Raw genomic sequence first — 10,459 nt, forward strand, 5'->3', positions numbered from 1 at the left:
GCTATAACTTAACCATACTTGACAGGTGTTTATCTAACCTGTTCTTACAAATCTCTAAAGATGGAGCTTTCACTGCCTCTCTAAGCAATTTATTCCTGTGGTTAAGTAATTAGTGTATAACATTACATAAAAGCTCTGGTAAAAGATGTACCTTAAAAGTCAGGATAAGATGGCTGAACTGGAATAAAGTTTCTAGGTCCAATCTAATGCTGACATGGTCAACACCTGAAAAGAGAATGAAAATGAAGTGAAGAGCACCATGCGCACATTGGAGGGGTTGCTGAGACAGCTTTCCTGTGAGGAATTTAAAGATGCCTTTTCCAGCACAGCAGCAAGGCTCTTTAGGGCATCCCCTGTGCACAAACCCGGTGTGCGGCTGGATCGCTCTCTCGGGGGCAATGCGATGCGCTGCCTTTCCGGCACTGGCACCGGCAATGCTGCATGTCACTGACACTGCAGGAAACGGTTAAAGGTCCTGTTCAGACCATTGGGACTGTAAGTGATGGTGATGGTAAGGTTCTGGGTTTGCATCTTCCTATATCCAGTAAGATTTTTTTTAAATCCATCCAAATAGTTTGCTCATTTCTAAGAAAAAAATGAAACCAAATAAAAATATGGGGTTTTCTTCATGCTAAACAGATCTGTTTAAACCCTTCTATTCTGCCAGATCTGAAATTTGTCATGAGCAGAGCTGTCGCACCAGGCATCTTCCAAAATTGCAACAAGTATGGAAAAAACCCCCACAATTCACACGTTCTCTGTAGAGAGTGGCAGGAGCTCAGCTGATATCCCCATTGTTCACATCTGCATGCGGCATCCCAGGGCTCCTGCTGACCAGGCTGTGCGTGAGACCTCATCCCAGAAGAAAGATGGCGAGAGCCAGAAAAGATCCTCTCACAGCTGGCCCACAGCTTTCTTGACATTAATGTCCAAAACTGGTGACAGCTCCTTGCTAAACTCCATGAAAAAACAAGGCTTATCAATTTTAGCTGGATACCCAAAATAGGAGTAACATATTATCTTAATTTTTCTATGCCTTAATTTCTAACCAGTCAAATATTTTTTACATATTCACTATACGTCAAATAAAGTGGAGTAGATGCTATTCCTCCTATCATGCCTTCACAGAGAAGCTGTAAGGATATATAAATTGTTATCAGTGAAGAACTACTACAGAGAAGCTTGCGACAAAATTAACACATGGCAATAAGGGTGTTGATAGCCAAGCTTCATTTAATTATTTCCTACAGTGTTCATGCTTTACATGGCAAGCACTATTTTTTTAAATGGATATTTGTGTTTTACACACTCTGTCACTACGCATCTGTAGGCAAATGTACCTCTTGCCACAAATCACATTTCCCTGAAAAGCAGACACTCTGTGAATAATACATGGCCACCGTGTATAACACAGCACTGCTGCGGGTCCTCTGGCCAGCTCTTGGAGGTACTGTGCTTAAAATTCGTCTGTAGAAAAACAGAATTTCTATATTGTTATCAAAATCAAAATCCTATATTGTTACACAAATTGGTTTAAATCACTCAGTATTACTGAATCAAAGAATGGATGCAGTTTTGTCTCTTCTCTTCATGTCTCTTCTCTTTGTCTCATCTCTTCATGAAGGCAACATGATGAATCCCAATTACATAAATAAATCTCACAGTAACATTTTGCAGTAATATTTTCTCAAATAAACTTACCATTTTCTGACTGCCACCACTTTTTTTTCCTATCGGGCTCAAAAGTTGTGATAACATTTTCAACCATGTGACTGTTGTGCTGCATATAGGGATTATATGGGTATCTGGAATCACAGAGAAAGCACTTCTGTTCAGCCTAGAAAACAAAATGAGCAGGATAAAAGATGAATTTGGTCTCTTCTCTAAAGATCCAATGGAGGTACCTAAATGTATTTATGCCATTGCAAGATTGGAGCCTGTCATGTTGCTTTGGGTGCCTGTGCTTTTAATTACTCAGGCTTTCATATATAAGGGACAAGACCAAGAAAATCATCATATGCACAAACCATGCATATAGTAAATGTTAGCCTTGGTTTGCCCCAGGTACTCTATAAGCAATACACTTTTTCAGTTGTGGAAAAGGGATCTCAGTAAGAGCAAAGAAATGAGTTTGTCAAGGTGTTGATTCTGGGTTTAGCTGCCAGCAGGTTTGTTTTGCGAGAGTTTCTTGGGACGAATTTATTTTTTAAAAGTTGAGGTTTTATTCATGTCTCATAAAGGCTGTTGAAACTTTCAGCCAGAGACAGCAGTGAGGAGGCAGAGGGGATACAGGGGAGGACAGGGTCTTTCAAGATCTGAGGAAGCCTTGAAGTGGAACATTCACTAAATCATTTACACATTTCTTTCCTCTCTCTTTTGCACATTTTCTAGCAGCTCAGAGACCCAGCCAGGAGCAGCAGACAGGTGCTGTTGTACAAACGGAAGGCAAGGCTGGATCCGGGCACAACGTAAGTAGGTGCTCTGGGCTGACACCACCCCCCCGACCACTGTCAGTGCCTTTTGTAGGCATAGGGGAACTGGAGAAGTTTAAAAACAAGGCAAAGGAGGGAAATCAGGATGTCAATAGGATGAAGGGGTCTTGTTTGAAAATGTAACAAGCGAAGGCCGCAATGATTAGCCAGTATCTCAATGCTGAATGAGAGGCTTTTGTCTGCAAAAGGGCTTTGAAAGCGAGGGCAAGGAGCTCCTATTTAAGGTGATAAGAGGGGGACTGAGTGGGAGACGTAAGGAGAGGTGACAAGGTTAACGTGCCGGGCTGGGAGATGACCCGTGCTGAGCCGTGCGGACAAGCCCAAGCAGCATGCGATCGCAGCGGGGAAGCGAACGGCAGCGGCTGCACCGGGGGAGGCCCAGGGTGGGCAGGGGCCGCTGCGCTACGCAGGCAGGCTCTGCGAGAGCGGGGCAGAGCCCGAGTGCGAGGGCTCGGGGATAAGCCGAAGCAGAAGGTGATGCCCAAGCTGTGTGCCTGGCTGGCAGGGATGCTGGCAGGGAGAAGGGGGGACGACGCAGTCCCAGAGGGAGCTGAAGGAGGAGGCACAGATTCGGTGCCCTTGGCTGGGAGGCTGGCAGGGATGCTGCTGAAAACAAAAAGTGGAAGCCAGTGGCAGGAGCTGGGCTGGAAATGACCTAGAAGGGGATGGGCAGAGAGGCACCACACCCGGCACGCTCAGGATCTACAGAGAAGTATTAGGAATGGTTTGGACATCTTTGTATTATGAAATCGCCTGCGAATTATTCACATCTAAATAAACGAAGAGATACAGATTTACAGGTATGGTATAATTCATATGTTTTAAACATCGCGATAAATATATATTATATTCAGTCATTCTATACCACACTTGAAAAATGTATGAATGTACAATTTAGAGGACAAGACAGAAATACAAAAAATATTCTGTCATCTCATTTCACAAAGCTCTGGTAAAGAGAGCTTAGGTTACCGAAGCATTTGGCAGGACTGCGCACACCCACTCTCTGGTTTATATAGACATATACAATACGACACTCAGTCAACTTATGTTTAAGGTTGCTCCATAAAAATCTTTTGTGCCCCAAAGGACAAGCATGTGCATGTCCACGTAAGGCAAGTCTGGCAGATCCCGTTTGCCTCTGAAGTGTGCATCTTTATACTCTCCTCAATACTGAGTCCTCTTTCTTTTCCTTTCAAAACATGTGTAATTAGTAAATCAAATCATAGGGCTAGAAAACACTTAACCTACATTTAGAAACACTAAGGCACATTAAATACTGAAAATTATTTGCAGTGCTTCTTTTCAAACACAAAACAGTTGAACTCTAATTTTTTTTCAATCTGAATTTTCAATAAGACATCCCAACCGAGTCCTGGCTCTTGGCAGCTTGCCATGTTGACTAACACAAACTTCCACAAGTAGGGTTTGCTCTGGTCATGATGCCTGACGCAGGTCATCAGGAGGGGAACTGGGGGAGGAAGCACTTGGCTTTGCAAGGTGCAAAGCTTCTTGGCCTGTCTCCAGCAAAGCATTCGAGAATGTACTGGTGAGAAAGAGAATTGAGTGGAGTGGGAGTCCCTGATACACCTTAGGTGACACACACATTTAAGGGGAGCTGGTACAGCAGATCACATTGCCAGAGCATAGGCCTCTATCTCTCAAGCTCTGCAAAGCAGCAGAATTTGTAGCTCTCATCCTCTTCAGCAGACAGTCACCAGGGGTCAAGATACGTTGAGGCAGCATTAAATCACAGGCATTACTGCAGAACAGCTGGTCCTTTTCATGAGTCTGTATTTACATAATTCAAAGGATAAGTACAGGCAAGTGAAAATATTAATTTTTTATTGTTCTTTGATCTCCTTTTAAAAAGAGAAAAAAAAAGGCAGTCATCCAGCAAAGGGCCAGAAAGACGATGTCTCTGAGATGGCTCTTTGTGTCCGTCTACCAAGCAGTGCCAAGGCTCAGAGCACAGCCAACGAGTTAGTGCCCAGGATCCACTTGTTCAAACAACGTGGGGAAAACCAGCAAAGGGTGAAGAGTGGCTCATAGGCTCTTTTGGAAGAGGAAAGAGGTATTTACATTTTGCAGAAAACCATAGCTGCAATGAGCAGTGCTTGGTGCCATCTCAGTATAGCAGAGCTTTGCACTGTAAATGTGTCACAGTGTTTTGCCAGAAGGTCATAAACTCTAATTATTTTCAAATGCTTATAAATTAAGCTGTGTTTTATTAACTTCCTCTTCAGCCTACAGCTGGTATTTAGTGAAAATATTTCTCTTTGCAATAATTTATTAGCTCAGTGGGGCCAAGTCCTCCAGGACATGCAACAGGGGAATTCCCGTTTCTGCCTGCCCGTGGCTCCTGCACACCTGCTGGTCCCCCACGGCCCCCATCGCTGCGGCCAGGGAGCAAGAGGGATCCCTCTGATCACCTGCATTTCGGATCTGCCCACCCACCCACGCAGCCAAAGACTGGCCTACACCATTAGGTTTTCCCTCTGCCAGAGATGGCTTTCTGCTTTTATCAATGCTGGTCTAATTTCAGATCAAAAGACACGAGAGAACATGGTGTGAATCGCTTAACAGGCTCCCTCAGGTCTCAACACTGTATGGGACATGTCCTCCTGCAAAGGTCCGTTGAGGCAGTGCCTACAGCCTGCAGGACCACACTCCTCCTGTTAAGCACTCACACACATGCGAACTGTGGTCTTCACCTCTGAGGCTTGAGTGGGAAAAGGACCTGCAGAGCATAGCTCCTTCAGAAATCCCTGTGCTCATTTGCATCTCATGGATATTTCTCCCTCTTGAGAAGCTATACATCGCTGTGGAGGCTGTTTGCTGCCAAAATCTCCATATATGCTGCAATAAGGCATAGCCTTCCACCAGGCTTATGTCATGCTGTCTGATGTTTTTTCAGACAACTTCAGTAGAAACTTCCTACTCTGGGCAATTTCCTTTTACAGATGAGAATATTGTTTGTAAGCAGAGCTCAGTTTATTAAAAAAGAAAGAGCAAACCAACCTCTAGGTAGCCTATAATGCAGTACTTCTGAGGGCCGTTCATTCCACAGGTTGACGAGGCCGTTAATTGCTTGCTGCGACCCAGGAGGAGGTCCCCAATGGCCGGGTGGCAGGACCCAGCATCACAATCATCCTGCGCATGCTGGAGTCTTATCAGTGCTGAGCACAAAAGAAGATGAAAGCGAGATGAAATTGTTTTGCATACCCAGCAGTATTGTCCAGAGAAAATCAGTTCCATCCTAACATCAGCAGAAAACTAAATTATCCTTTGCCTGTACTCCTTTTGTCCGTAATAATATCATTTGGTAGAATCTTGAAGAGCTTTGGTAATGAACACACCTGCTGCAAAATCATTATTAAAAATATAGCTACATATTGCAAATCTATGCTAAAGCTTAAATTCTCAGCACATCATCATGCGGGAAACATGCCAATCCGCTACAACAAATAATTTATTATGCTTCCTACCCTGGCATACCCATAGCCAGCTCTCCTGCAGCAGAACCACAGGCATTTCAATTGACTCTGTGAGCAGAGCCAGATTTGGGTTAGTTCTGCTGACTTCTGCTGATTTCCAAGTGAAAATGGTGGAACTGAGACTACGATTGAGGTCAGGGATTCCTCAGATTTTCTGATGATTTGCAATGAACCTCCTGGTCCGGTTCCAGAACCCTCCGTTCAGACCCCATGGAATGGTCATTAATAATTAAACAGAATAATTCTGAATTCTCTAAATAATTGCAGGATCTTTTGGTTTATTTTGCCTGAAACAACTTTAAATATTTTCCCCATTATGTTAAGACTTCCCTTACAGGGCTTGTCCTTTTAAACAAGTTCTGTCCTGAAACCCTGCACAGGAACGGATACCTTGGAGGCTTTATCTGTTCAGCTTTACCTGGCTCAACTTGTTATAAAAAGTGCAGTTAAAAAAACTACAATCAATACATGAAGATCCCACAGAACACCAGAAGCAGTAATGCAATTACAGCAGTAAATATACAGTATTTGACAGCCAGGTTTCAGTCTATGGCTCAGGCTATACTTCAGATGATGAGCGAAGCTTGACTCTTTAGGTATAAAGCCATGCATGTTTGGTTAGCCTGTTCTTTATTTATCCAGATCCACGATATTAGCTGTCAGTAGATAATGATTGCGCCTTTCAGGACCTGATTCAGACTCAATTACAACAGTTACTGAATTACTCAATTAGCTTTTCTTTGTATTTAAAGTTTTCATATCACTCATAGCTCCTAGGCAGGAGAGTGGGGAATAAGGATCACTGTCATGTGTGTCTTAACAGGGTACATAAAAGAAGCAGTCTAAGAAAATCTTGGAGAGATATGTAAATCAAATGGTAATATTTCAAAATTGGCCTGAATAACTGTAACATCTGTACTTACCGAGGTGTAACAGGATGGCCAGCCCCAGCCCCATGCCTCCCTGTGAAACTCAAACTGGTGCCACTGCAAGAGAAGAACTGGTGGGTCAGCCGGTGCTCTGCCTCACCAAGGCACCCCTTGCGCATAGGCTTACTCAGAGCTAGCCTTTAGTAAAGTGACAGAGCCATAATAAAAATATGAAGGTTAAAAGGAAACCCTGGCTTTGATTTTGTTTTAGCAATAATTTCTCCTGACAATTTTCAGCACTGAAATCGGGATGAAAGCAGAGGGACACCTCACAAGTACTTTTGGAGACGACCATAAAAACATATTCACACTTAGTTTACAGTAAAAACAAAATGCTATCAGGAAAAATATTGTAGGTTTTGATTATAAGCTGTTTAATCCTGACTAAATTCAGCAGGGCTGTTTGCAGAGATCTAACTCCTCTGGAGGTTCATGTTTCTTGCACTGACTTAAAACAAAGACCGAGGTCGTAATGAAGACACCACTGAGAAAAGCCTGAAGTCAGGTGCTATGAATTTTGCGGAGACAAGATTATAACCGCGTCTTTAAGTGCGGTGAGGAAAAACAGGTAATGTCAGTATCAATGCAAAAGACTCATACAGGGGAACCTCAGCGTGAACCCAAGGGAGGTTCATTGTGGCATTTACTTCACACCCTTCCTCTTCCTACTCACCTGGAGGAAAATAAGACTTGCCAACACAAAACCTCTGTTGGAAAAACAGAAGGCAGCCATGGGTGTAAAAGACAACCCAGCATCCTGCCACCAGGTAGAGCTCCCAAACCGCAGCCTGCCCCCCATCTTTGTGCCTTCCACCTCCTTCTCCACCTGTAGGCACCAGTGGGGCCAGCGCTCCCTGATGCAGATCCAGCTGCTGGGGCATCCCCACGTGAACGTGCCCAAAGTGCCGCTTCCCGGCTCCATTCTTGCTCCTCACCTTCACACAGCCGTCGCTGTCCTGAATGAGCTAAGATGAAATAACTCCCCCAGAGCAGGGGGAACAAAGCAAAGGCATTCAAAGTATTTCAGATGTTACAGGCTCCACGTGGGCTTGGTTCATGCAGCTCTATACAGCACTTGACACAACAGCCATACCTAAATGGCTATTTCAGCAACCACAGGTAGGGAAAGCTGTCAAGAGCCACCAGCACTTTGTGCTGCTTCAGGTCCTCTCACCTGCCACGACCGCAGAGAGCCTGGGGTGTGACGGTGAGACGATGCCGGAGCACATCTGCGCAGCTGCACCTGGATCCCTGGCTACACAGAGAGCTGGCACCAGAGCCAGCGTCTGAGGCAAAACCGAGCAAACATTTTCCTGCTGAGTTGGACTTTAGATTTTATACTCTGTCAGAATGATGGACAGACTCAGAGATGACTTAAACTGCAACAGCACTGCAGTAAAATACAGGTATCCATGGTAAGAGTAATCTTGAAAGTTATACGTCCCTGTCCCTACCCTGTCTAACACCGTGACGTTCAATACAAGTGATAGTCTTTAAACATGACTCACTTTAACAGAGAAACAAGGACCAGCAAAACCCCAACATACTTTAGTTCTGTGCTTAGCAGGAAAATTAAATACTGAAGAGGTCTTACCTGGGTTTCAGCCAGCCAAGTGTTTCAGCTGGAGATGAGCAGAGCCGACTGAGGGAAGCAAGCAAAGGCATACCTGTGCGCTTCAGCTGGAGAAGACAGCGCGTCCCCCGAGGCACCGCGGTGTAGGTGAGAATGAGACCCAGCCTGCAACCTGCCAAAGGCTTGATTTGTGAAGTCTTCCTGCCGGAGCTTCTGGCATCAGCAAATATGTGCAGTGAAAGAAAATTGTGACAGGTTAAGTTCACGGCAGAAAAAGTTCATGCAACCGAAAAGAGAACGCTGCAGTTCTTAAAGTGCTGGCAAACAACTCTTTAACTGTTGTTTAATTAAACAACTGTTCAGTTGGTCCGGTTTGCAACCAATTGCAAAGGCTTTACGCCTACTTAACATCAGAAGTGGCCCTGGTTTATCTGAACATGGGCTAGAAAGGACAACTCCTCACAGAAGGGATGCAAATGGTCTGGAAGGGCTGATTTTGGGTTTTGAGGGGACTGTAAACATGCCTATGTGAAAGCTGTGATCGCACCCATATGGACATATCGAGCCAGCTTCAAATTAGCTCAAGCTCTGGATCGCTGCTGTGAGCACGAGGTTTTTTTCAATGTAAAGCTAAAGACAACATGGCAACTTGAGTCACAGCTTTGCATTTCAGCACAAGCTTTGCCTGTAACTGCCCACAGCAGCAAGCACGGGACAGGGAGGTGCGTGGCGTACAGCGTGGTGTGGGAAACGCGGTGATGGAGCAGCTCCGATATGGCATTCATCAGCTCATGCACAGAACTGGCCACTGGTTTTTGGTGTCTTTGTTGAAACCTGTGGCACTTTGATTTCAGTTGTCAGAATGGCAGGTTGTCTTGGGTACATATTTTTAGTTGTGATATATTTGTTATCAGTTCTCCTCTGACTGCTTGTAAGGCTTAATTCATGATGGTCCGTAAAGTATCATCACATCCTCAAACAGGTTTTCTATATGTACAAAATCTGTTTTATAAACTAATCATCACTTTTCTTTTGGTAGTTCCTATTCTTTCAGAAAAAAAAAGGATACATGTTCTTTAATCCTATTGCAATGCTCAGTACTATGCATCCCCTGCTATTAATATGATTGTTCACTCTAGCAGAAATAATTCATATACTTACATTTTTTGAAATTATTTTCCTCACGTGTGTGTGGAAATTACTTGTGGGAGACTTTTTTCAGGCTAATTTAATCTGCATTTGGTTTTTATTCATGCATGATTAATTATTGTACAGATGGTTTATATTTAGTGGGTTTCAATATTAAGAAATAATAGACTAAAAGATACATTAAGATATTAATTTTACTTTTTATGTGTAAGTAATATGTCAAGTGCTCTCTGAAAGAGTGACATATAACTGAAGAAACTATTATTATTACGATGCTACTAAATTATAGAATGGTTGACATTTTATTAGCATATTTGGTAGGGAATTCAGATATTGTTACAGAGAAGTTATGTGAGAAGTAAATATCAAGGAAGATTTATTTGCAGAATATAGCTGGTCCTATGTTTTGATTTATGTAGGACGCCAAGCAAGAAGGAGGTTTTAAGCTGCTTGAGGCAGGGATTAAGAAACTTCTTTCTTGCTTCTTTAATCTCTCCACTAGTAAAGGATCTGGAGTTATAATGCATCACTCGTTCCATGCTGGCTGGAGGGTGGATAGCATTGGTGCGTGATTTTTCAAGTCATCACAGGTCCTACGGTTGTCATTTCTGAGGCCCAAGGCATATCTGTAATACACACAAAGGACAGGAATTGCTAGCACTTCGGCATGTATTCCCCTTCACAGACACCAGCCAGCAGCGAGGGAGAGGGCAGGAGCAGAAGCACCAGCCACGCTTCAGAGCCTGGCCCCGGGATGCTGGCTGGTGGGCAGTCAGCACCAGCCCGTACAGATACGCATTTTCCTCTGATGGACATTCT

General features: G+C 43.9%; 1 protein-coding gene across 1 annotated transcript in view; it reads right to left on the bottom strand.

The window, feature by feature from the left end:
• LAMB4 (laminin subunit beta 4) overlaps window positions 1–7,039 on the bottom strand; it is a 42,226-nt gene extending 35,187 nt beyond the window's left edge. Inside the window, exons 1-4 of the mRNA XM_075491864.1 lie at window positions 6,913–7,039; window positions 5,514–5,671; window positions 1,702–1,837; window positions 152–225 (exon numbers count right to left, since the gene is read on the bottom strand). Coding sequence (XP_075347979.1) covers window positions 152–225; window positions 1,702–1,837; window positions 5,514–5,671; window positions 6,913–6,946 — 402 coding nt within the window. The 5' untranslated portion in view covers window positions 6,947–7,039. The remainder of the gene's footprint in view (window positions 1–151; window positions 226–1,701; window positions 1,838–5,513; window positions 5,672–6,912) is intronic.
• Between the last annotated feature and the right edge of the window lie 3,420 nt (window positions 7,040–10,459).

The sequence above is a fragment of the Mycteria americana genome, chromosome 1, assembly GCF_035582795.1.
Source record: "Mycteria americana isolate JAX WOST 10 ecotype Jacksonville Zoo and Gardens chromosome 1, USCA_MyAme_1.0, whole genome shotgun sequence".
Taxonomy (NCBI): Eukaryota; Metazoa; Chordata; class Aves; order Ciconiiformes; family Ciconiidae; genus Mycteria; species Mycteria americana.